This window comes from Hyla sarda, unplaced genomic scaffold, assembly GCF_029499605.1.
Source record: "Hyla sarda isolate aHylSar1 unplaced genomic scaffold, aHylSar1.hap1 scaffold_326, whole genome shotgun sequence".
Classification (NCBI taxonomy): Eukaryota; Metazoa; Chordata; class Amphibia; order Anura; family Hylidae; genus Hyla; species Hyla sarda.
This window is the reverse complement of record NW_026609999.1, coordinates 196,224-223,309: the sequence shown is the minus strand read 5'-3', so window position 1 is coordinate 223,309 and position 27,086 is coordinate 196,224. Positions and strand designations below refer to the sequence as shown.

The window sequence follows — 27,086 nt, the reverse complement described above, 5'->3', positions numbered from 1 at the left end:
GGGAGTCTGTAGGCAGAGGTGTTAAAACGGCCGTACATGACGGATGTTATAATGGGTCTTAACGGATAAATATGCCCATTATTTTGACGGATGTTATTCAGCCGTTAGCACCCATTATTTCATCCATTATTATACATCCGTTTTTACACAGAAAGCGGATGTTTAATAACAGATGAATACTCATAGTGTGAAAGGAGCCTTACATAGACGCTGTTTAATCCAGGCCACTGGGAAAAGGACAAATGAGACTAGAGGAGTTGAACACAATGGATAACTTTTTGTACAGTGATGGATCATCCACATACATATAGACACAGTTCTATGACTCCATCTGGTAGAAGTGGTCTGAACTCGACCCAAGGTCTACTTAGGTAACAGACCACTAAGAGTTCCTTACAATTGCTACAATTGCTTACTCTGAAAAACTAGAAATCCAAATTGAAGTTAGTCGTCTTCTTAAAGGCCACAGAAGAAATGTCCGATAGGACAGGGCAAAGTGACTACCTGAGATATTATGTGTCTTATAAGAGCTGGCTTTTTCGCGGGAGACTCAGGGTAGGCCTTGACAATTGACTCCTCACAAGCTTGTCATGGTCTCTCATGGTATAACACATGATCACACAGATCGGTACGAAGAGTTAATCCATCAGTATTACAGGAGATCCACTTCAGTAACTATTCACACTTGACACCATGGGCTTCACTAATGCAACCACAAAATGTAAAGTGTGTCAGGATGCTGCAATGTTATGTTATTGAAGGACAACTGTAGTGCAAAACTTTTATATATTGCTGTGCCCGGGCTGCAAAAATAAACTTTAACATACCTTCCTAAGTGCCCCCGTCGGTCCAGTACTGGCCTCACGGTCCAGCGGTCCGAACCTCATTCAACTTCCTGGGGACAGAGCCGTCAGCGTATCACCGGCCGCAGTGATGTCCCGCCTCGGCCAGTGACAGGCTGAGGGCACTGTCATATAAGGAGCTCTGTCTGGCTTCTTACATGACAGTGCGCTCAGCCTTTCACCGGCAGAGGCGGGACATCACTGCGGCCGGTGATACGCCGACGGCTCTGTTACGTCTCCGTCCCCAGGAAGTTCAATGAGGTTCGCACCGCTGGACTGTGAGGCCGGTACTGGACCGACGGGGGTTCGTAGGAAGGTATGTTCATTTTTATTTTTGCAGCCCGGGCACAGCAATATATAAAAGTCTTGCACTACAGTTGTCCTTTAAGTCCTGAAGTCGTCCACCGAACCATCAGCTAGAATACTAAACTAGTGTATGACCTGGGGAAACCATCACCTCTGCACCAGACTAAGGAAGTGTAGGATTCTCACCCTATCACCGTGACGGGGCTGAGGTGCACAACAAGGCTCAGCCTTCTGTAGGCACACAGACACATACATCTCACACACACACACACACACCCACCCCCCTCTCTACACTTCACCCCCATAGTGTCCTTTTTATATCAGCAATTCCTGCAGCTTCCCCTCAGCACAGTCGCCCTGTACTCCTCTCTGCTATATCTGTCACCACACTGCACCGTTTTCAATTTGACACATTTATTAAAAGTGTATTTTCTGGGATGGGCCGGGGGCCAGTTTGGCAGAGCTTTGCCGCACACAAGGACAGCGGGGAGGGTCAGGCGCTGGGGCGTGTGCCAGCTTCTTCCTTGTGTAGCATTGTCCATGGGTCAGAGGGAGGTGAGGGACACATTGACATCTCAAAGGGGTTTTGGGGGCTTCAGTGCTCAGCATTAGAGTCCACAAGAAGGATTGACTGTAGGACGGGGCCCCAGATCCTCAGCCAGGAGGATATACATGTCAGAAATTCTCTTTTTAAAGGACAGCTTTAAAGAAAAGTTCTCCAGACAGGTGGTCCACAGGCAGGGGGTCTACACCAAAAGATCTAACGACTGTAAATCTGAGAGGAAATCTATACAGAGTTGTTATCTATAGGATTCATAGAACTAGGTATCAATAAGCCGGTACAGGAGATCTACAACTGGGGATCTATATTACATAGCACTCACCGTGTGCTGTGTGGCTCCTTCTTTTATTGCTCAGGATAAGGCAGCAGACTTCAGTGGGCCGTTGAAGTTCCTCTGGGAAGGAAACAGCTGTCACCAATCTAAACGCACTGGTGTCTTGCACTTGCAATGGCATGCTGCCGCCTTATCCTGCACTGATGTACTGAGTAATAAAAGAAGAAGCCACACAACACATGGTGAGTGCCTTTGTCATTCTTTGACACATTGGGATTTGATGTTAACACTTACATTTCTGCAAATAAGCACGACCAGCCAGCAACTGTGCATGAACTGTTCACCACCACCAGCCGCTCACCTTCATGTAGACTGCGCGGTCTTTGTTTCTACTGTCAAGTCTATATTACATAGCACTTTCTCCATGGAATAGAGAACTTCAGGCAGACATGGAATCCACAGTAAGGCTAGGTTTACACTACGGAATCTACAGACTGAAAATTTCTGCCCTGAGATTCCAAGTGCGGCCGACTGAATCTGTCGGCAATAGGACCGCACTGACATTGCAGTCCCCAATAGACTGCAATGTGTTCTGCAAGTATTTCCGTTTTAAGAATGAGCAACGCCATTCTTCAGGCGGAAATTTTAAAGCGGATTTTCCATTCACAAATTCCGCTTCCAAAATTCCGAAGTGTGAATTTGTGAACGGAAAACCCATTCACTATACTATATATTTTCCTAAGCGGAATTTCTGCCTGCAATTTCAAAGTGGAATACAGGGGTATTCCAGGAATAAAAAAAACAGGTCTTTTTTCTTTCAAAGACAGCGCCTCCCATTACAATTTGGCTCCATTCACTTCAATGGAACTTAGCTGCAGAACCGCACTCAACCTGGAGACAAGGAGGGCGCTTTCTTTGAAAGAAAAAAAGGCCTGTTTTTTATTCCTGGAATACCCCTTTAGGATCAATAGTGTGGATCTGTAAACACTAGCAATCTATAATATAGATCTGTAGACTTTGGAGATCTGTAGGGAGGCTGGGGATCTAGAATAGGGATCCATTGACACTGATGATCTTTCGGCAGGCTGGGAATATATAATGGGGATCCATAGAAATGGGTAATCTGTGGGCAGGCTGAGGATCTATCGTTGGGACCTGAAGACATTGAAGATCTATAAGCAGGCTTGGGAACTATAAAGGGGATCCATGGACGCTGGAGATCTATAGGCGGAGCAGAACACACAAACATGCCACCTCTAGCCAGACATAAGAACGGTTGTGTCAGCATTCTGCGGGATGAGGGATGCGGCGTCCTTGGGCCGGTGCTGGCAGGTGACTGACATTGGGTGGGGGGGGGGCAAGGGGTAGTGTCCACATTGGGGGTGACCGCTCTGTCCTCTACACTGGGAAACATCTATATGCAGAGATCTGCAGATGATGGGTGTGTCCACTATAGATATATAGGCTGCCTGACGTCTCTCTCTGTGTCCTGCCAGATATAATAATATATACACCCTGCCGCTGCCAGCCACTGAGCTAATCAGAAAATTGATCAAAATTAAGAGAGGGGGCAGCATGAGCAGGACGTGAGGAGAATCCTTCATGTGCAGCCACTCTGCAGATCTCCAGCACCACAGGGGTTAATGATGGGATACTTTGCAGTGACTGGCAGATGAGAGGTTAACGGAGAAATATGTAAAATACGCTACACATGCTCTGCAGACAAAGGAGCCAAATCTTACAGAGCATTGCAGAATCTACTGCGGGTAGACATAGCAGAGTGGAATTTATCATTTAAAGCTGCAATATTTGTGCAACTCTTGACATAGAAATATCTACAGTCTTATATAACACTACAAACTCAGCTCTGCTACATTACAGGATAGAATGCCGCTAGCTGGGGTAACACCCTGAGCCCCTCTCCTCCTTCTCCTCTGTCTCCTCTTTCTCCACCTTGTCACCCCCTTTCACCACCTCCTTGGCCTCTCTAATCACTGCCCGCAGGTATCGGGCCGGATGAGCTCTCACCTCAGAAATACGTTGTGCCAGGCAAGGCCCATGGGTGCTGCCCAGGAGGAGGTCACACCCAGGCAGGAATGGGTTAGGACAGGATCCCCTGAGAAACAAGCGGGACAGCTCCTCCAAGAGCCCCAAGAAGCACAGGGCTGCATTGTGCCCCTGACTCAGGTAGCCCCGTGGCAATCTTTGACAGGCCTGCAGGAGGGTCACCCACACAATATAGGGCCCAGGGGCCCCATCTTTCTGCAGAATCTGTTCCAGGACAGCTGTAGAGGCTCTGAGAACACGGGAAAGGGCAGGGTGCAGGAATCTTCTCATATACAGCTCCACACCCGGGAAGCCAACACGCCACTGTCCACCAGGACCCCAAGGAAAAAGGTGGAAAACCTTAGGAGGCAACCCGTCCTCTGCTACCCAATCATCCAGGTACTGGACCCCTTGGGGCCAACCATGGACTTCTACCACAGGAACAAGGTCAAAACGAATGAACAAACTAGGGGTGGACAGGAGGAGAGAGATGCTGTTACCCCAGGGCTCAGCCCGTTCCAAGGACAGGGGCAAAGAGGAATCTGATAGGCTGAACTCCACAGACAGGAGGGCAGTACTGAACCACAGGGACACATCATGTGGAGAGACCTGTGAAGTGTGGGGTCCAGACAACAGGGGTGCAGGGTCCCAGGCTGAGGGGGGTACAAGGTAGTGACATGGGCTGCATGGTACAAGAAGGTCAGGGGATGGAAGGCGGATGATGGGTACTAATAATGTGTAAGAAATAGAGGGACATATAATGGGGGAGGTGGACCCCAAGTCCGTGGGAGACACATCGATGGAACCGGAACACAGGCCACCAGACAGGAGGAGAAACGCGTTGGGAGACGGCAATGGATGGACCTGAGCTGAAAGATAAAGAGAGAGAAACAGGCAAAGTAATAACTCAACAAGGATTAACACACAGCTCCAATTGGAGCCCCAAAATTTATATAACCCACTATAATCATAACAGCTCCACCCGGAGCCCCCACATTATATACCCACTATAATCATAACACATTGCTCCCATTCTTCCAATATCCCCGTCCGGAGCCCCATACATTACATAACCCACTGTAACCTTAATGAGGTCTCTAAGTAGAGGGGTCTAGATACTTGGTGCTGTTTTTCAGTGTAATGTTATCTCACTGTATTTCGGTAGGTGCTCATTCATATGTGGTTGTGCATTGTTCTTGTGCTGAATGTTAACTTGTACTTCCTGACCCTCACCTGTGGTTATAAATCCCCTAACTACTAACCTCATTCAATGTACATACATAACAGACAAGTGTAGTTGAATTAATTAATAGTGCCCCTCCCTCTGCTTAGGAAGCACTCAGCCAGTCCATGTCAGTCAATCTACAGTAGTCATATGGTGATGGGTTCATGAATAGAACTTAAGCCCTATTCAATCCCCGTGAATCCAGGCTTAGGGTAGATAAGCTAAAGGTCTAAATAGAGCCCCAGGACAGAGCGGAGGAAGAGAACTGGGTCCACACCAACTGCCTTGTCATTGTGGAACTACAAATACCAGCTGCATAACGGGAATCCATTAATCTACACAGGGAACAGTTTTGTGCAAGATTGAGCCTCTAAACCGGAAACCAGTAAGACGTAATTGACCAATAAATGTTATATGTTTCTGAGGTTCCTTGTTACCTATTTGAGGAACACACCCCTGTAGGGAGTCATCTCCATTCACTGTGTCCATAGGATATTGTGTAAAACTCGGCTATATTGGGAGCAGGTGGAAGAGGATGCGCCAACTATAAGCTAATTCTCCTATCCAGGCACCATAGAGGAACAGGATCCAACAATAGTTTTGGCCTTCAGGAAAAGACCACCAATAGATCCCAAAAGGAAAGTGTTCAGGAAAAGAACCATAGATCCCAAGAGCAAAGTGTCTGAAGAGGGAGATCAGAAACTGTGTGGCTGCAATGTCATCTCCAGGTTAGTAAAACCTGGTTCCATCTAGCCCCAGATTCAGTGGTCAACTTATTCTTACGACAACTTAAAAGGGTTATCCGGCCAAAGACATCTATCCAAATGATGAATGAATGGAGGGGCGTGATGTCACGTCTCCAATCCTGAAAACAAAGAGCTTTTGGAGACTGGAGAGTAAAGTTCCACGTATTGTGACATAATCCCGGCACTCAAATTCTTCTGCAGTGCAAATGTGGAGTGCTCAAATAACAATAGTAAGACGTGTTTTGGCCAAAGCCTTATTCAGACTGACATGACAAGTCAGGTTAGCTGCTCTCCCCTAGATTGCAGATTGATGCAAAGGGGGGGGGGGGGGGCATTTTGTCCCTTTGCCAGATGGGCACACAGCAGGTGGCTGTGGTGGACACCAAAGTGGCCCCAGTGTGGATGGTAACATAATCATGAAAACTAGAGTGTTGGTTCCCCATAAGAGGGACTGTCGGCTTTCAGACGGCTGAGGAACTCAAGATAAGCTAAATGTGAACAGTGAAATAGGTTGCAGGATACATGTTATATAGTTAAAGGCAAAAGTGTCCAGTGATTTGTTTGGCTTTTGTTTTTTTCTTTTTGTTATACCTGCGACCTAATAAATCTGGCGATGAGCCGGATCATCACAAGGCCGCTGCTGTGGCATGGATACTCCCGCATGAAAAGTGTCCTGTACAAAGTTGGGACAATCCCTGAGCTAATTCCTCTGGGATGTCTCAAAATATATAGATATAGACAGACAGAGAGAGAGAGATGCAGTGTGGCAAGGAAAGGGTGTATTTCCCTAGCTGATCCTGGAGGAACCTCCACCTGGGGCCTAATCAATGAAGCAGCAGAGAGGTGAAGTATGTTTTAAAAGGGGGTCAGACAGTGTAGTCTGGGCTCTTCCCAGAAGACAGCAAGGTGGCTTGGGGGAGGCATGGGTCCTTGCGAGGAGCACACAGCCAGGGCTGTGAAGGACACTCACAAGAGTGAAGTGGACGGTCTAGGATTTTGGTTTGTTCCTGTCTTATGTTTTTATTGATCCTACAACCTGTCTTATAAAGCTGGTGAGGAGCCAGACTTGCAGAAAGGACTTGCTGTTTGCCGGTTTATTGGGAAGAAACGTGTCCTGTGGCTGTGTCAAGGACGATTCCAGAGCTATCTCCAGGGAGAAATCCTTACAATTGGTGGAGGATGTGTGCAGCATGTTGCTAAGAGCAACCAATGGTCGAGTTGCAGTGAAGTTGTTGCCAGGAGCAACCAACTGTGCATGTCGCAAGTTGGACGGGCCACATGTGCAGCGCAAAAGCAGTAAACAGCGTGGGATTATTTGTTTAGCAAAAGTGGGTCAACGTCGAAATGCCATTGCTAGGAGCAACCCACATGGACAGCAACCAGTTGTCACTAAGACTGATGGTATGGTGAGCACCTTAACCCCTTAAGGACCCATGACGTACCGGTATGTCATGAGTCTGCTCCTGTTCTGTAACGCAGGGCCACGGCTTGGCCCCGCGTGATAGCGGGTCAGGCCTGGCCTCTAACAACGGCTGGGACCCGTGGCTAATAGCGTGCAGCACTGATCGCAGTGCCGTGCGCCATTAACCGTTTAGACGCGGCATTCTAAAGTGAAAGTAAAACAATGCCGGTTAGCTCAGGGAGCTGTTTGGGATCGCCGCATCCCGAACAGCTTACATGACAGCCGGAGGATCCCTACCTGCCTCCATGCTGTCCGATCGCCAAATGACTGCTCAGTGCCTGAGAGTCAAGTAGCAGAATCATCGATCAGTGGTTTCTTATGAGAAACCACTGATCAATGTAAAAGAATAGTGTGGGCAGTGTTATATCCCCCTATGGGAGCTATAACACTGCAAAAAAAAAAAAAAAAAAGTGGAAAACAAAAAAGTGAATAAAGGTCATTTAACACCTTCCCTAATAAAAGCTTGAATCACCCCCCTTTTCCCATTTAAAAAAAAACAAAAAACTGTGTAAATAAAAGTAAACATATATGGTATCGCCGTGTGCGGAAGTTTCCGAAGAAAAATTTATCGTTAATTAAACCGTACGGTCAATGGCGTACGTGCAAAAAATTTCAAAAAAGTTTTACATGAAAAAAGGAATAAAAAGTGATCAAAAAGTCCTATCAATGCAAAAATGGTAACACTAAAAACTTCAGATCTTGACGCAATAAATGAGCCCTCATACCGCCACATACGTGGAAGAATAAAAAAAGTTATAGGGGTCAGAAGATGACCATTTTAAACGTATAAATTTTCCTGCATGTAGTTATGATTTTTCCAGAAGTGCGACAAAATCAGTCTGGTGAACAGAAAATGCTGAATGCAGGGCTGGGCGAAAATTTTACAAAAGGCACTTTGCATAAGTTAGGTCATATTGCTATGATCTGTCCTGTCAATTTTGAACATGTGCAATGTGATACTGTTTTGTGTGAACAATGCATGCCTATATTTACTGAAGTAATGTGTACTGCTGCCAACTCAGACAGGACAAAATAAAAGAAAACCTGTGTGAGCTGATAGTAGATGGTGAAAAGATGATTGCTTTGCTAGAGCCTAGAGGTATAAGTCTGATGAAGCCGGACCCTGTCATAGTGTCTATACAGGCAGATATTTGGGGTTTTAAAACGGTTTATGTCTGTTTTTCTACCCCCTATGGTACTGAGTCACATGATGTATGATGTAGTACTGGGGACGAGTTTTCCATATTTTTTCAGCAGTTATGGGAAGACTGTCAGGTGACTAGAGCAGGAACACCAAATAGGCTCACAACACTTGAATTGCACCACACACTAGTTGAGAGTTACTCAGCAGAGGCTGAGGACAGGGAGTGTCACTAGATATATGGCAGATAGGGGGTCTGCCAGACTGCTAAAGGGGCTGAAGAACAGACAGTGAGTCAAGTTCTAGAGGATCCAGAGACTCAAGTGACAATTGTGCCTCTGACTGAAACAGAATCTTAAGTAAAACCAGAAACTGATCAGCTACTGTAACATATGTTCCATCCGCCAGCTGAAGATGAGCCTAAGGTGGTTCTAGAGTTGCGCTGTTACCTGGAAGAAGTGACTGAGACCGAGAAAGAGGAAGCTATGCAGAACCTTGTGAATAAGGATGAGCCCAAAGGGGTGTTGAAATTGCGCGGTCATCTGGAAAAGGTGACCGGAAAAGAAGCTACAAACATGTATGTGGATAATGCAGAAGTACTGAAGAGAGTACATGTGGAGCTGGGTGCTGCACTTACTGTCACAGACAGAGTCCTAAGTGAAGGAGATGTGATGTCTGGACCAGAGATGGATCGTGACCAGGAAGGTCAAACCACTGGACCAGATGTTGTTGCAGACCCAATAGCCCTAGACATTTCTACCGGGCAGCGGAGAGACGGTGGTAAATTGAAAGAAGTCTGTGAGTGAGCAGAGAGATCATGGCGAAGTAACAGAGAAGTCAGGGAGTGAGCAGAAAGACTGACCGGGAACTACCCTGAAGCCCAAGTGGCCAAGACCCTTTCAAAGGGGGAGACTATTCCTAAAAGGTGGAGAAGAGTCGGAACGGGTTGGCTTGAAGGAAGAGACAGACAAAGGACAGGTGACTGTCAGAGGACAAGAGAATGTCTCAAGATCCAGCAGCGAGAGTGAGGAGACCTCTGTAAGTAAGAGATCTTGATAAGAAAAGAGAAAAGATCCTAGAATCTTGAAGAAACTTTACCGATGGTTTCTGCTAAATTGTCGCAAAAGGAAGAAGAGGTTCATCAGCTGACAGAGGAGAAAGAAAAATGTTTGCAGATTTGAAGAAAGAGCAGGTAGCGAAGCTTCAGAAAGATATGGAGCTCCACAAAAGTGAGTTTGCGGCTCTGCAGGAGGAACTGTCCCGCTCCCAGGGTCTTGTGACCAGCAGGGAGAGTGAATTGGAAAGTCTGGCCAAGTAGACCTCATTCAAGGAGGAAAAAGTGAATGTTTTGCGTGAGGCATATCAGGCTCTACTAAGTGATAACCAGGCAAGGTTGGTAGCCATGGAAGAGCTTGAGAAGGAGAAAATGGTAATGGCTCATAAGGAGCAGAGCCTGGAGGCGCAGAACAATACGCACATCAAGTCTCACTCAGCTACCTTGGATTCAGTGTAGCTCTCTGAACAAGAGGCTCAGCTAAAAGTCTATGAGCAGAAAGTGTCCAAGATGGAGCAGCTGAGTAAAGACAATGGGGGAGATTTATCAAAACCTGTCTAGAGGAAAAGTTGCCCATAGCAACCAATCAGATCACTTGTTTAATTTTTAACAAGGCCTCTGCAAAATGAGAGAAACAATCTGATTGGTTGCTATGGGCAACTGAGCCACTTTTCCTTTGCACAAGTTTTGATAAATCTCCCCCAATAAGCAGATGAGAGAACAACTGCTGGCGCTGGAGGATACTGTCAAAAACTTGACAGAACTGCTGGAAAGAGAAAAGGTGAACTCTGTTAAGCTCAAGAGTGAGCAGCAGAAAAATGTGAAGCTGGAAGGGGACGTGAAGGTTCTAAAAGAAAGCAGAGACCAAGCTGTAGCAGAACTGGACAAAGAAATCTGCAGTTGGGTGGCTTGAAGTGTGGATTGCTCAATTGGATGAAGAACTCCAAGCAAAGACAGACTTAGAAGGTCGGGCCCAACAAAGCTCACACTACGGTCCAGCCCTTGGTGAGAGAAGGCAGAAGCCTGGAAGGACCATCTTGTTGGCAGTCAGTGTCCAGGGCGTTGCACCAAGCAACAGGGAGAAGGCGAGAGGCTCCAAGGGAGTCTTTAGAAAACAAGTTGCGAGGAGCCCTCTCTATAAAAAGTAAAGCTGTAAGGTCCTGAAGACTTATGGCAGATGTGCGCAAAGGAATCTACTCAAAGACTTTACAAAAGGCAGTGGGGGCCTATTTGGTGGATTATGACTCAGAGAATGCCCAGCTGGTCATCTTGTCTGACAATGAAGTTACCGTTAAGAGGGTGAACTTGTTGAGTAACATACATTTCCGAAGTCTTCAGACAAATTTTTCTGTAATATTGAGAATCAAAGAAGCCAGAAAACTTCAGCTGGGTTGACTGTAGAGGAAGACAGATGCATGGTCATGTGTGCACTGTCTTTTGAAGACAAGTGCTCATCCCCGGTGGTCTGAGCGGGGGGGTAGATATGTGACAGTGTGACAAGGAAAGTGTGCATTTCCCTAGCTGATACTGGAGGAACCTCCACCTGGGGCCTAATCAATGAGACAGCAGAGAGGGGATGTATGTTTAAAAGGGAGTCAGACAGTGTAGTCTGGGCTCTCCCCAGAAGACAGCAAGGTGGCTTGGGGGGAGGCAGGGGTCCTTGCGAGGAGCACACAGCCAGGGCTGTGAGTGACACCCACAACAGTGAAGTGGACGGTCTAGGATTTTGGTTTGTTCCTGTCTTATGTTTTTATTGATCCTGCAACCTGTCTAATAAAGCTGGCAAGGAGCCAGACTTGCAGAAAGGACTTGCTTAGAATATTAATAAATATATATGATATTTAGAATGTTAGCAATCAAGTTGACAGATCACAGCAAAGTCGCACAATGGCCAACAATTACTTTTCAAGATCTCTCAAGCCTTGAGGTCACAGCTTCACAACACAGGATCCCGAAAGTGTCCTCCCCGATCAAATACTAGGGAATCCATAGAGGAATAAAATAGATATTGGAGATAAAGATAAAATCGTTAAATGGAAAGATGGGGCCCGGAAAGTTGAAAAAGAACAAACCGCAAACCTTCTCCAGACATACCGTCCACACTGACCAAGGGTCAAGTCCTGGGGAAAAAAAAAAAGTATGGGAACTCACCCAAGATTTCCACTCAAGAGCTGGTCCCACTAATGGGAACGGTGCTCCTGCTGTGGAAAAAGTGCAAGAACTCAGTTCCCACATGTTCCTGCAGGACTTGAGCCCTGAGACTGACCACTTACTGTCAGCTACAGGAAGAAAAATAAACATCAAACACAAGGATGCCTACCCCTATGGAGGCTACAAGAGTCACTCACAGCTCTGGGGTTGGCTGCATTCTTTTTCACATTGACCTGACAAGTACCAGTGGCTTCTGAAGATTAAGATAAGATGACTTCTACCCTGTCAATGGGTCTGCTCCACCCTAGGAACATTACAGAAGCTGATGTAGAGGCTGCTTAGACCGCATAAAATTCTTACAGTACCAAGATGGCGTCAGTCTACAAGAGATATGAAGAACACCAGAAATGGGGCTCCAGATATTTTTAAGCACAAAACCCCCACACTGCAGCACAGGTGAGATCCATCCGCTCCTTGCCAACAGGTTAGTAAAATTACAGAGGCTTCTGGGGAAAAGTGAGAAGTGGGATCCTGACCCGGTTCCATGTAACCCTGGATTCAGTGGTCACCGTATTCTTATGACAACTTAAAGGGGTTATCTGGCCAAAGACCTCTTATCCCCTATCCAAAGGATAGGGGATAAGATGTTTGATCGCGAGGGGCCCACCGCTGGGGACCCCTGCAATCACCGTGCAGCACCCGCATTCTATGCCGGGCTGCGTCTCCAGTCTCGGAAAGCTCTTTGTTTCCAGGACTGGAGATGTGCCGTGATGCCACACCCCCTCCATTCATGTCTATAGACCTGAATGGAGGAGGCATGACATAACAGCACTTCATTTACCCCCTTTAATAACGAGGCGCTAAGGTAGGGTTCACATCATATTGTTCCTCCGAGGCCTGAATGCATTTGAAGACTTTAAAAATGGTGTGCAGATGTATCCGTGCTCAGACAGGCACGGGCCCCTTTCATTTCAGTGGCCTGAGGGTAGTCAGCTAGTGACTATGTTTAGGTCATTTTCCTAACATATCTGAGAGGCTGCAGAATTACAATTTTCAGTCTAGTACACTCTGCAAATGACCTGAACGTAGTCACTAGCTGACTACACTAAGGCCATTGAGATAAATAGGGCCCCTGCCTATGGGAGCATGAATTTGTCCGTATGCCATTTTGACAGTCTTCCAGCATATCCGTGCCTCTGTGGCACAAATCATGGTGTGAACGAGCCCCAACTAGAATGTGCAAGGAAGCTATTGACCCCCAGCTCTGCTGTGCTTAAAGGGGTACTCTGCCCCTAGACATTTTATCCCATATGCAAAGGATAGGGGATAAGATGTCTGATCGCGGGGGTCCCGCTGCTGGGACCCCTTGCAATTTGCAGCGCCAGAGGCTTGTGATATCATGGCCACACCCACTAGTGACATCACACCAGACCTCGTCAATGGGAAGGGGCATGGCTGCTGCCACGCCCCCTCCCATAGACTTGCATTGAGGGGGTGTGGACATCATTGTGTATTCTATGTCCTGTCAGCACCGTGTTCACTTGTATGGTTTGCAGTTATGATGGGTGGAACAACAACTCCCAGCTTACCCTTATCACTGCTCAGGTCCTACTGGAGTTTCATATGGTAAATTCCTATAGGGCTTCCATGGCACCCAACACTGTGGCCCATCCATCACCTAGTTCCTAAGAATCCTGCTCCGCTGCCTGATGTACCCCATAGGTCTTCTCATGTTCAGTGTCCTCCATATCACCCCCTGTACCCTCTGAGGGGTTGTCCTCCTCTGGTACCCACCTACGAGGGAGAAGATGAGGTCCTTTGCTTGTACACAGGTCTGGATGACCTCCTTCCCCTGCAGAGCGATGCTCCCTCTTCTCTCCAGCTCCTCCAGAAGTTTATTTAGCTCCTCAATGCGACACCCGGAAGAAAAATCCAGATCAGTCAGCGGCCGCGCAGGAGACGCCATCCTACGGTGACTGTCATGTGACCATCAACCTGAAGAGGACGGAATAGAGCAATAATCTGCATGATATATTACTATGTATCAGGAGGTAGAGAGGAGAGAGCGATGTCCTGCAGATCTGTATAGAGGTCAGAGGAGTAATCATTTGCAGGATATATCATGTATCAGGAGGAGAGGACAGCGCGATGTCCTGCAGATCTGTATAGAGGTCAGAGGAGTAATCATTTGCAGGATATATCATGTATCAGGAGGAGAGGACAGCGCGATGTTCTGCAGATCTGTAGAGAGGTCAGAGGTGTAATAATCTGCATGATATATCACTATGTATCAGGAAGTAGAGAGGAGAGAGCGATGTTCTGCAGATCTGTAGAGAGGTCAGAGGAGTAATAATCTGCAGGATATATCACTATGTATCAGGAGGTAGAGAGGCGAGAGCGATGTTCTGCAGATCCGTTTAGAGGTCAGAGGTGTAATAATCTGCAGGATATATCACTATGTATCAGGAGGTAGAGAGGACAGAGCGATGTTCTGCAGATCTGTATAGAGGTCAGAGGTGTAATAATTTGCTGGATATATCACTATGTATCAGGAAGTAGAGAGGACAGAGCGATGTTCTGCAGATCTGTAGAGAGGTCAGAGGAGTAATAATCTGCAGGATATATCACTATGTATCAGGAGGTAGAGAGGACAGAGCGATGTTCTGCAGATCTGTAGAGAGGTCAGAGGTGTAATAATCTGCAGGATATATCACTATGTATCAGGAGGTAGAGAGGACAGAGCGATGTTCTGCAGATCTGTAGAGAGGTCAGAGGAGTAATAATCTGCAGGATATATCACTATGTATCAGGAGGTAGAGAGGACAGAGCGATGTTCTGCAGATCTGTATAGAGGTCAGTGGTGTAATAATCTGCAGGATAGATCACTACGTATCAGGAGGTAGAGAGGACAGAGCGATGATCTGTAGAGGGGTAAGAGGTGTAATAATCTGCAGGATAGATCACTACGTATCAGGAGGTAGAGAGGACAGAGCGATGTTCTGCAGATCTGTATAGAGGTCAGAGGTGTAATCTGCAGGATATATCACTATGTATCAGGAGGTAGAGAGGACAGCGATGTTCTGCAGATCTGTATAGAGGTCAGAGGTGTAATAATCTGCAGGATATATCACTATGTATCAGGAAGTAGAGAGGACAGAGCGATGTTCTGCAGATCTGTAGAGAGGTCAGAGGTGTAATAATCTGCAGGATATATCACTATGTATCAGGAGGTAGAGAGGACAGAGCGATGTTCTGCAGATCTGTAGAGAGGTCAGAGGAGTAATAATCTGCAGGATATATCACTATGTATCAGGAGGTAGAGAGGACAGAGCGATGTTCTGCAGATCTGTAGAGAGGTCAGAGGTGTAATAATCTGCAGGATATATCACTATGTATCAGGAAGTAGAGAGGACAGAGCGATGTTCTGCAGATCTGTAGAGAGGTCAGGTGTAATAATCTGCAGGATATATCACTATGTATCAGGAAGTAGAGAGGACAGAGCGATGTTCTGCAGATCTGTAGAGAGGTCAGAGGTGTAATAATCTGCATGATATATCACTATGTATCAGGAGGTAGAGAGGACAGAGCGATGTTCTGCAGATCTGTATAGAGGTCAGAGGTGTAATAATCTGCAGGATATATCACTATGTATCAGGAAGTAGAGAGGAGAGAGCGATGTTCTGCAGATCTGTAGAGAGGTCAGAGGAGTAATAATCTGCAGGATATATCACTATGTATCAGGAGGTAGAGAGGACAGAGCGATGTTCTGCAGATCTGTAGAGAGGTCAGAGGTGTAATAATCTGCAGGATATATCACTATGTATCAGGAGGTAGAGAGGACAGAGCGATGTTCTGCAGATCTGTAGAGAGGTCAGAGGTGTAATAATCTGCAGGATATATCACTATGTATCAGGAAGTAGAGAGGACAGAGCGATGTTCTGCAGATCTGTAGAGAGGTCAGGTGTAATAATCTGCAGGATATATCACTATGTATCAGGAAGTAGAGAGGACAGAGCGATGTTCTGCAGATCTGTAGAGAGGTCAGAGGTGTAATAATCTGCATGATATATCACTATGTATCAGGAAGTAGAGAGGAGAGAGCGATGTTCTGCAGATCTGTAGAGAGGTCAGAGGAGTAATAATCTGCAGGATATATCACTATGTATCAGGAGGTAGAGAGGACAGAGCGATGTTCTGCAGATCTGTAGAGAGGTCAGAGGTGTAATAATCTGCAGGATATATCACTATGTATCAGGAGGTAGAGAGGACAGAGCGATGTTCTGCAGATCTGTAGAGAGGTCAGAGGTGTAATAATCTGCAGGATATATCACTATGTATCAGGAGGTAGAGAGGACAGAGCGATGTTCTGCAGATCTGTAGAGAGGTCAGAGGTGTAATAATCTGCAGGATATATCACTATGTATCAGGAAGTAGAGAGGACAGAGCGATGTTCTGCAGATCTGTAGAGAGGTCAGGTGTAATAATCTGCAGGATATATCACTATGTATCAGGAAGTAGAGAGGACAGAGCGATGTTCTGCAGATCTGTAGAGAGGTCAGAGGTGTAATAATCTGCATGATATATCACTATGTATCAGGAAGTAGAGAGGAGAGAGCGATGTTCTGCAGATCTGTAGAGAGGTCAGAGGAGTAATAATCTGCAGGATATATCACTATGTATCAGGAGGTAGAGAGGACAGAGCGATGTTCTGCAGATCTGTAGAGAGGTCAGAGGTGTAATAATCTGCAGGATATATCACTATGTATCAGGAGGTAGAGAGGACAGAGCGATGTTCTGCAGATCTGTAGAGAGGTCAGAGGTGTAATAATCTGCAGGATATATCACTATGTATCAGGAAGTAGAGAGGACAGAGCGATGTTCTGCAGATCTGTAGAGAGGTCAGGTGTAATAATCTGCAGGATATATCACTATGTATCAGGAAGTAGAGAGGACAGAGCGATGTTCTGCAGATCTGTAGAGAGGTCAGAGGTGTAATAATCTGCATGATATATCACTATGTATCAGGAAGTAGAGAGGAGAGAGCGATGTTCTGCAGATCTGTAGAGAGGTCAGAGGAGTAATAATCTGCAGGATATATCACTATGTATCAGGAGGTAGAGAGGACAGAGCGATGTTCTGCAGATCTGTAGAGAGGTCAGAGGTGTAATAATCTGCAGGATATATCACTATGTATCAGGAAGTAGAGAGGACAGAGCGATGTTCTGCAGATCTGTAGAGAGGTCAGTGGTGTAATAATCTGCAGGATATATCACTATGTATCAGGAGGTAGAGAGGACAGAGCGATGTTCTGCAGATCTGTAGAGAGGTCAGAGGTGTAATAATCTGCAGGATATATCACTATGTATCAGGCGGTAGAGAGGACAGAGCGATGTTCTGCAGATCTGTAGAGAGGTCAGAGGTGTAATAATCTGCAGGATATATCACTATGTATCAGGCGGTAGAGAGGACAGAGCGATGTTCTGCAGATCTGTAGAGAGGTCAGAGGTGTAATAATCTGCAGGATATATCACTATGTATCAGGCGGTAGAGAGGACAGAGCGATGTTCTGCAGATCTGTAGAGAGGTCAGAGGAGTAATATTCTGCAGGATATATCACTATGTATCAGGAAGTAGAGAGGACAGAGCGATGTTCTGCAGATCTGTAGAGAGGTCAGGTGTAATAATCTGCAGGATATATCACTATGTATCAGGCGGTAGAGAGGACAGAGCGATGTTCTGCAGATCTGTAGAGAGGTCAGGTGTAATAATCTGCAGGATATATCACTATGTATCAGGCGGTAGAGGTGTGAATAGTCCTAAGGGCAGGGATTCTTATCCAATCATATTTCATTACATTGTATCATTATTTCACATCTCTTCCCCTGATGTCAGAACAATACGAGGGATTCTGTACAGCTCAGAGGCCAGTAGTGAGCGCTCCACCTGCTGCCCCCCCCCCCCAGAGCTCACAATCGAGTGCGCTCCACCTGCTGCCCCCCCCCCCCCAGAGCTCACAATCGAGTGCGCTCCACCTGCTGCCCCCCAGAGCTCACAATCGAGTGCACTCCACCTGCTGCCCCCCCCCAGAGCTCACAATCGAGTGCACTCCACCTGCTGCCCCCCCCCAGAGCTCACAATCGAGTGCACCCCACCTGCTGCCCACCCCCCAGAGCTCACAATCGAGTGCACCCCACCTGCTGCCCACCCCCCAGAGCTCACAATCGAGTGCGCTCCACCTGCTGCCCCCCCCCCCCCCAGAGCTCACAATCGAGTGCACCCCACCTGCTGCCCACCCCCCAGAGCTCACAATCGAGTGCGCTCCACCTGCTGCCCCCCCCCCAGAGCTCACAATCGAGTGCACCCCACCTGCTGCCCACCCCCCAGAGCTCACAATCGAGTGCACCCCACCTGCTGCCCACCCCCCGAGCTCACAATTGAGTGCGCTCCACTTGCTTCCCCCCCAGAGCTCACAATTGAGTGCGCTCCACTTGCTTCCCCCCCAGAGCTCACAATCTAGTGCACTCCACCTGCTGCCCCCCAGAGCTCACAATCGAGTGCACCCCACCTGCTGCCCCCCCGAGCTCACAATCGAGTGCACCCCACCTGCTGCCCCCCCGAGCTCACAATCGAGTGCACCCCACCTGCTGCCCCCCCGAGCTCACAATCGAGTGCACCCCACCTGCTGCCCCCCCGAGCTCACAATCGAGTGCACCCCACCTGCTGCCCCCCCGAGCTCACAATCGAGTACACCCCACCTGCTGCCCCCCCAGAGCTCACAATCGAGTGCACCCCACCTGCTGCCCCCCCAGAGCTCACAATCGAGTGCACCCCACCTGCTGCCCACCCCCCGAGCTCACAATCGAGTGCACCCCACCTGCTGCCCACCCCCCAGAGCTCACAATCGAGTGCACCCCACCTGCTGCCCACCCCCCGAGCTCACAATCGAGTGCACCCCACCTGCTGCCCACCCCCCGAGCTCACAATTGAGTGCGCTCCACTTGCTGCCCACCCCCCGAGCTCACAATTGAGTGCGCTCCACTTGCTTCCCCCCCAGAGCTCACAATTGAGTGCGCTCCACTTGCTTCCCCCCCAGAGCTCACAATTGAGTGCGCTCCACTTGCTTCCCCCCCAGAGCTCACAATTGAGTGCGCTCCACTTGCTTCCCCCCCAGAGCTCACAATTGAGTGCGCTCCACTTGCTTCCCCCCCCAGAGCTCACAATTGAGTGCGCTCCACTTGCTTCCCCCCCAGAGCTCACAATTGAGTGCGCTCCACTTGCTTCCCCCCCAGAGCTCACAATCTAGTGCACTCCACCTGCTGCCCCCCAGAGCTCACAATCGAGTGCACCCCACCTGCTGCCCCCCAGAGCTCACAATCGAGTGCACCCCACCTGCTGCCCCCCCGAGCTCACAATCGAGTGCACCCCACCTGCTGCCCCCCCGAGCTCACAATCGAGTGCACCCCACCTGCTGCCCCCCCGAGCTCACAATCGAGTGCACCCCACCTGCTGCCCCCCCGAGCTCACAATCGAGTACACCCCACCTGCTGCCCCCCAGAGCTCACAATCGAGTGCACCCCACCTGCTGCCCCCCCAGAGCTCACAATCGAGTGCACCCCACCTGCTGCCCCCCCCAGAGCTCACAATTGAGTGCGCTCCACTTGCTTCCCCCTCTTACCTCTCTACAGAGACAATCTCAGTCCTCTCATACATCAATGTAATCACTTCCTGGTTGTATGACAGCCGCACGCCCTCTCACCTGTGAACACCTGAGCTACTAAGCCCTGCCCCCTCACCTGTGTACACCTGAGTTACTCAGAGCCGCCTCCTTGTGCACTTCTGAGCTGGACAGCATGGCCCCCTGTTGATGTAACAGAAGAATAGTGAGTGCAGCTCTGGAGGATTAGACATGATGTAACAGCAGAATAGTGAGTGCAGCTCTAGAGGTGAATGGAGGATAAGACATGATGTACCAGCAGAATAGTGAGTGCAGCTCTGGAGGATAATACATGATATAACAGCAGAATAGTAAGTGCAGCTCTGGAGGGGACTACAGTGTAGCAGTGATCTGTAGCCTGTCTGTACTGCGGAGCTCCTGATATTTCCGGAGGGGCGGAGTTTGGTGGATTTCGGGGGCAGCCTAGAGATGTTCTGTCTACTCGTCATGATGCTGCTGGAGGTATTTCTGCTGATCTGATTTCTGTTATTGTTGCTGCCCCCCAGTGGTGACTGCTCAGGTAAGGATGAAGAAGAAAGGTAGAAGAAGGGAACTAAAGGGGTTATTGAAGTGAATGGAACCAAGATGTAATACCACACACAAGCTAGGGACAGACGTGGAGCTGTTTTTGAAAGAAATTAGCTTTGTTTTCCTATTCCTGGATAACCCCTTTAAGGTAATGGCCCGATACAATTGGTTTAACTAAGAAACGATGTGAACAAAGTGGCAAATTGTATAACGGAACTCTTTCCTCTTTTGCTGGTCGCCAGTTGGTAGTTGGATAAAGATGGAGGGGTCAGGTCGCTGGGTGGTCCCCGGGTTTGATTATTTTTTTTTTATAATTAATTATATTAAATAACAGTACAAATCAATCGACAGTATCATTTACATACATGAGTATCCCCTCTTATTGTCCCTCCCATATATGCCTGCGTGGAGAGAAAAAAAAAGAGGAAAGAACCACATACAACAGTTTCCTACCACAATCCCCAAATGGTCTTGAACTCTTTTCTTCTTTTCTTGGAATCTCCGATTCTCACCTTTTCAAACTTTTTTATTGTATTAACTCTTTCCACTCGCTGATGTTAGGTGCCCTCGACACAAACCATGTACAAGCAATAAGGTATTTAGCCAAGATAGTTAGTTTTGGTATACATTTTTTCAGCATGCCCATCTCTAAGTCACACCCGAGCACTAGAGATGAGCGAACTTACAGTAAATTTGATTCGTCACGAACTTCTCGGCTCAGCAGTTGATGACTTATCCTGCATAAATTAGTTCTGCTTTCAGGTTCTCCCGTGGGCTGGAAAAGGTGGATACAGTCCTAGGAGACTCTTTCCTAGGACTGTATCCACCTTTTCCAGCCCACCGGAGCACCTGAAAGCTGAACTAATTTATGCAGGATAAGTCATCAACTGCCGAGCCGAGAAGTTCGTGACGAATCGAATTTACTGTAAATTCGCTCATCTCTACCGAGCACCACAGAATTTATATCCCATGTACCCTTATAATTAAATTTACTTTCAAGGAGTTCCCTGATGGACAAAGTCGGCTCTACTTTGCCCACATTTTGGACAACTATGATCACGTCAACATTTCATCTTCCAAAAAGGCACCGGGGAATAATACAATTGGTGTATGATTTTTAGTTGTAAAAATGTATTTGAGGAGAATTTCTTGGCACCAGCCCAAACATTTTCCCACTCTCGCTCCTCAAATCTCACATTTACTTTTGCCCATTTCTTTTTAACTGTTTCTTGAACCGCGCGGTACTTGATTCTTTAATTAGACCTCTATACCGTATTTTTCGCCGTATAATACGCACTTTTTCTTCCCCAAACCTGGGGGGGGGGGGGAGTTGGTGCGTCTTATACGGCAAATACACATTAAAACCCTGTCCTATCGCTGCGGTCCCTCCAGCCATCAACGGCCGGGACCCACAGCTAATACAGGACATCACCGATCGCGGTGATGCCCTGTATTAACCCTTCAGACGCTGCATCTGAAGCCAAAGTGACACTAACCCGACTGCTCAGTCAGGCTATTCGGGACCGCCGCGGCGTCCCGAACAACTTACAGGACATTGGGAGGGACCTTACCTGCCTCCTTGGTGTCTGCTCCCCATTTCTCCTAATTTACTCTATATATTTAATCCCCAACCGTACCCAAAACCCAGAATCTTTTCCTTTTATTAAATTCCAAAAAGCTTGAGTTTCCCCATATTGGGGTAAACTCACGACTATTTACGATCTTACAAATTTGTTTAATTTTACTCCACACTTTATAATACAACCCAAAAAGACCAAGCCTTTCCCTATGTGTCTCCCTGGGTGCGCTGCCAAGACTTCTATTATCTCATCATATTTTCCTTCAAACGAGTTCAGCACATAATATAATATGGGGTTATTCTTCCCGGTCTTAATATCTTGTGCCTTAGCAGCTAAGAAATAGTTATAGAAATGCGGCAACCCCCATCCCCCCTCACCCTCTAAAAGGGTCGTATTTCTATACTTTATTCGTACTCTCCCTCGCCCCCATATTAATTTATTTAGCAGAGCTTCTACTCCTTTAACCTGTTGGGGACAGAGGGCGTATGGGTACGCCCTCACTTCCCAGTACCTAAGGATGGAGGGCGTACCTGTACGCTCTCCGTATTTCCGATCACCGTCGCTCACAGGGTGGTAATCAGACCGGGATGACTGCTGATATCTATCAGCAGGTATCCCGTGACATCGCCTAGGGGGGGCCTGAGATCCCCATAACGGCGGTCACTTATGGCGGTCCCCATCCCCATAACGGCGGTCACTTCTGACCGGCGAATCACGGCTTTTCTGGGCTGATCGGGTCTCTGGTGACCCGATTGCCCGGAAAATAAGAATGAGAGACAGCCCTAATCATCCTAAAGGATAGGAGCGAGGTGACGGGTGCCACCTCCTCCTATCCCCTGTCATTGGTCAGTCAGGACCAATTGTGAAGATCCTCTTTGGTGACTGATTTTCACTGTGGCCCTTCAAGAAGTTACAAAACTACAACTCCCAGCATGTCCAGACAGCCTGTGGCGGTCTGGGCATGCTGGGAGTTGTGATTTTGCAACATCTTGACTACCACAGATTGCAGTGGTCTCCAAACTGTGGTTTCCAGATGTTGCAAAATTACAACTCTCAGCATGCCCAGACAGTCAGGCATGCTGGGCGTTGTAGTTCTGCAACATCTGGCCGTTCAGATGGTGCCGAACTACAACTCCCAGCATGCCTGAACAGTCTGGCAATGCTTTGAGTTGTAGTTTTGCAACGTCTGAAGAGGCACAGTTTGGAGACCACGACACAGTGGTCTCCAAACTGTTTTCCTCCAGTTGTTGCATAACTACAACTCCCAGCATGCCCTTCGGCTGTCATTACATGCTGGGAGTTGTAGTTTTGCAACATCTGTAGGAAACAACATCTTGGGAAACACTCAGTTAGTCTTTTTCCAAACCTGTGTGCCTCAATCTGTTGCAAAACTACAACTCCCAGCATGCACTGACAGACCGTGCATGCAGGGAGTTGTCATTTTACCACATCCGGAGGAACACTGGTGGGAAGGCACTGAGTTAGTCTGTTACCTAATTCGGCGTTTCCCCACCAGTGTGCCTCCAGCTGTGGCAATACTACAACTCCCAGCATGCACGGTCTCTCAGCATGCCCCCCCCCCCATGTGAATGTACCGCGTACATTCACAGGGGCGGGGGTTTACAGTGAGTTTCCGGGTGGAAGTTCGAGCTGCGGCAAATTTACCGCTGTAAACCCCCGCCCATGTGAATGTACCCTAAAATTACTACACTACACTTACATGAAATAAAGAGTAAAACATTACATATTCCTAACACACACCCCCAGTAAAAATGAAAAACGTCTTGTACGGCACTGTTTTCTAAACGGAGCCTCCAGCTGTTGCAAAACAACAACCCTCAGTATTACCAGACAGCCATTGACTGTCTAGGCATGCTGGGAGTTTTGCAACAGCTGGAGGCACCCTGTTTGGGAAACACTGCCGTAGGGTAATTTTGGTATTGGAGGCAAGTCTAATTCTCGCATCCGGGTCCGTCCCTATGCAAATCCCTAATCTAGGCCTCAAATGCGCATGGCGCTCTCTCACTTCAGAGCCCTGTCTTCAAGGCAACAGTTTAGTGCAGTGGTCCCCAAACTTTGACCCTCCAGATGTTGCAAAACTACAACTCCCTGCATGCCTGGACAGCCAACGGCTGTCCAGGCATGCAGGGAATTGTAGTTTTGCAACATCTGGAGGGCCACAGTTTGGGGACCACTGGTTTATTTCCGTACTCGGGAGAAATTGCGCAACAAATTTTGGGGGTCTTTTTCTCCTTTTGCCACTTATGAAAAGGAAAAGTTGGGGGCTACACCAGCATGTTAGTGTAAAAAAAAAAAAAAATTTTTACACTAACATGCTGGTGCCACACAGGTTAGGCTGGGTTCACACCACGTTTTTCAAATATGGTAACCGTATACGGTTTTCCGCAAAAAAAAACGTATACGACCGTATCCGAAACCGTATGCATAGAGAATGCATTGTAAACTGTATTCCAAATGTTGTGTACGGTTGCATCCGTTTTGCCTCGGATACGGTTTTGCCGATTTTTCAACCGTAGCCAAAAACGCTGTCGACCACGTTTTTGCCTCCGGTTGGAAAACCTTATGTGAACCGTATGCGGTTCTTTTAACATTATTGTCTATGAGAACCGTACACAGAATTTCAGAATACGGTTGTATACGGTTTTTCTAATCCGTTTTTGGAGTTGACACATGCGCAGATTGGAATTTCAATAGAACAATAGTAACTTTATTAAATTGCTGGAAAACTGATTCCAACAAAATAGCAAAACCGCGCGCAAAAACTGATGCAAACTGATAGAACCGTAGGGGGAAAAACCATATACGTTTTAATTTGGAGTCATACGGTTGTATAAGGTTGCATACGGTTTTTGCCATACGTTTTTTACCGGAAAACCATATACGGTAACCGTATTTGAAAAACGTGGTGTGAACCCAGCCTAAGAGGATCCACATCCAGCTCTGTTACATCAGCGTAGCCCCTTCTTTAAGAATCGTTATATTAGAGACTTTCGGTATGGTCCCATCTATCACCTGGGAGCAACGAGGATTTGGCCCAGTTCATTTTAAGGTCTGCAACTTCACAAAACTCATTAACTATATTTATAATTTCCGGATTATCGAGGAAGAGTAAAAGATCATCCGCGTATAACAATACCTTATCATTAACTCCTTCCAGCCCAAATCTGTGAAACTCCATTGATCTCCTCAATAGCTCTGCCAGGGTGTGTGTGTCTCTCTGTCTCTGTCTCTCTCTCTGTCTCTCTCTCTCTCTGTCTCTCTCTCTCTCTGTCTCTCTCTCTCTCTGTCTCTCTCTGTCTCAGTCATCAGTGCATGCTGGGAGTTGTAGTTTTGCAACAGCTGGAGACACACAGGTTGTGAAACACCGAGTTTGGTAACAAACTCAGTGTTTTGCAACCAGTGTACCTTCAGCTGTTGCGAAAGCTACAACCCCCAGCATGTACGGACAGCGAAAGGGCATGCTGGGTCTTGTAGTTATGCAACAGCCGGAGGCATACTACTTTGGCTGGGGATGCTGGGGATTGTAGTTATGCAACAGCTGGAGACACACTGGTTTGCTACTTAACTCAGTGTGCCTTCAGCTGTTGCAAAACTACAACTCTCAGCAGTCACAGACAGCCAACTGGCATGCTGGGAGTTGTAGTTATGCAACAGCTGAAGGTACACTTTTCCATAGAAAGAATGTGCCTCCAGCTGTTGCAAAACTACAAGTCCCAGCATGCCCATAAGGGCATGCTGGGAGTTGTGGTGGTCTGCCTCCTGCTGTTGCATAACTACAGCTCCCAGCATGCCCTTTTTGCATGCTGGGAGCTGTTGCTAAGCAACAGCAGGAGGCTGTCACTCACCTCCTGCTGCTGCTCAGGGAACAGGTCAGTCCCGCCGCCGCCGTCGCTCCTGGGGCCCCGATCCCAACAGGGATGCTGGGGATCGGGGTCCCCAGCACCGGGGGTCGTCTTCCCGCACCCGCTTACGTCATCCGAAAGAGGGGCGGAGCGGGTTGCGGGAGTGACACCCGCAGCAGGCGCCCTGATTGGTCGGCCGGTCGAATCAGGGCGATCGTGAGGTGGCACCAGTGCCACCTCACCCCTGCTGGCTCTGGCTGTTCGGGGCCGTCTCTGACGGCCCCGATCAGCCAGTAATTCCGGGTCACCGGGTCACTGGAGACCCGATTGACCCGGAATCCGCCGCAGATCGCTGGACTGAATTGTCCAGCGATCTGCGGCCATCGCCGACATGGGGGGGCATAATGACCCCCCTGGGCGATATGCCTGATATGCCTGCTGAACGATTTCAGCAGGCATCCGGCCCCGGCTCCCCTCCGGCTAGCGGCGGGGGCCGGAAATGCTCAGGGCGTATCCATACGCCCTCGGTCCTTAAGGACTTGGAAACGGGGGCGTATGGATACGCCCTATGTCCTTAAGGGGTTAAAGGATTTGAATCCATTTAATCATTCCTCCACCAATATTATATTCCTCCAATAGTTTCCAGAGGAACCTCCATTCTACCATTGTGTCCAATGACAGGATGGAACGGAGGGGCCCACCATCTACTTATTGGTTGGCAAATACCATTGCAATGTTTTCTTCAATTAACCTACCAGGAATAAATCCTGAACTCCAGTATGACTTATTAGACCTGATAACATTTTCCCTAATAATTTAACATCAACATTTAAGTGAGATAGGGGTTTAAATGCTGCTGAATCCCCTACATTATCCCCTGTCTTTTTGGATATAAGGGTTATATTTGCCTCTAACTCTCCCATTTTCCAGGATTCATTCAGTACAAGTAAAAGTTTCGGTAGAAGCACCTCCTCCCACTCTTTGTAAATAGCGAAGGACAGTCCGTGCGGGCCTGGGGCAGACGACTCGGAGCCCTCCCTTTACTGCTGTTTTTCATTCCTCCATTGTTATGGGGCTATCCAGAAAATCCCTTTGAGCTTTCGATATCCTTGGAAGCCCCATTTTCCCCATAAGCGCCTCGTACTTACTCTCCACAAACTGTACTTCAGATTTATACAAGTTTGCATAAAAAGAGACAAACCCTCTTTTAAATACATTATTACAGGCGGAATCATTTAGAAATGACAATTCAGAGTTCTATGAAAAAGTGAGAATAATTATATTTTACCCAAGCAAATCCTTTGGGGCTGTTGTGGAGGCTACGGGATGCACTAGTTTGTATTTATATCTTTTTTATTTATATTTAGTTTATATTTTTATAATAGAGAGTTGGATTTATTACACATGATTTCACAGCAGAATAGTGAGTGCAGCTCTGGAGGCGACCCTGGTGAGTGTCTGATAACTGACCTGATCCTGGTTATGCCATCATTGTTGGGACTGTTCACACACGTCCAGAAGGTGAGGAGGAACTGGAGGATGGAGCAGTGAGTGACCTGAATGATCTCTGAACACCCTGGAGTCTCCCTTTA

At 47.6% G+C, this 27,086-nt stretch overlaps 2 protein-coding genes across 7 annotated transcripts in view; one reads left to right on the top strand and one right to left on the bottom strand.

Annotated features, from left to right (window-relative positions):
- The window catches only part of LOC130329915 (cornifelin homolog B-like), a 131,238-nt gene that overhangs the window by 34,070 nt on the left and 70,082 nt on the right, over positions 1-27,086 (top strand). The window lies entirely within an intron of this gene.
- On the bottom strand, positions 1,169-27,086 carry LOC130329912 (transmembrane protein 102-like). 2 transcript variants are annotated; one of them, XM_056553539.1, is made up of 3 exons: positions 26,965-27,086; positions 13,604-13,804; positions 1,169-4,899 (listed from the first exon to the last, which is right to left on the bottom strand). In XM_056553539.1, exons 2-3 carry the CDS (start codon positions 13,773-13,775, stop codon positions 3,878-3,880), a joined length of 1,194 nt encoding a protein of 397 aa, XP_056409514.1. In that variant the 5' UTR covers positions 13,776-13,804; positions 26,965-27,086; the 3' UTR covers positions 1,169-3,877. The 2 variants fall into 2 exon arrangements, with proteins under 2 accessions (XP_056409514.1, XP_056409515.1); XM_056553540.1 differs by lacking the exon at positions 26,965-27,086 and adding an exon at positions 19,780-19,879.

Coding starts and splice junctions, on each gene's coding strand:
- LOC130329912 (XM_056553539.1), bottom strand. CDS start 13,775: ATGGCGTCTCCTGCGCGGCCGCTGACTGATCTGGATTTTTCTTCCGGG. Junction 4,900..13,603: donor CCTCATCTTCTCCCTCGTAG/GTGGGTACCAGA, acceptor TTTATCTTTCAG/CTCAGGTCCATCCATTGCCG.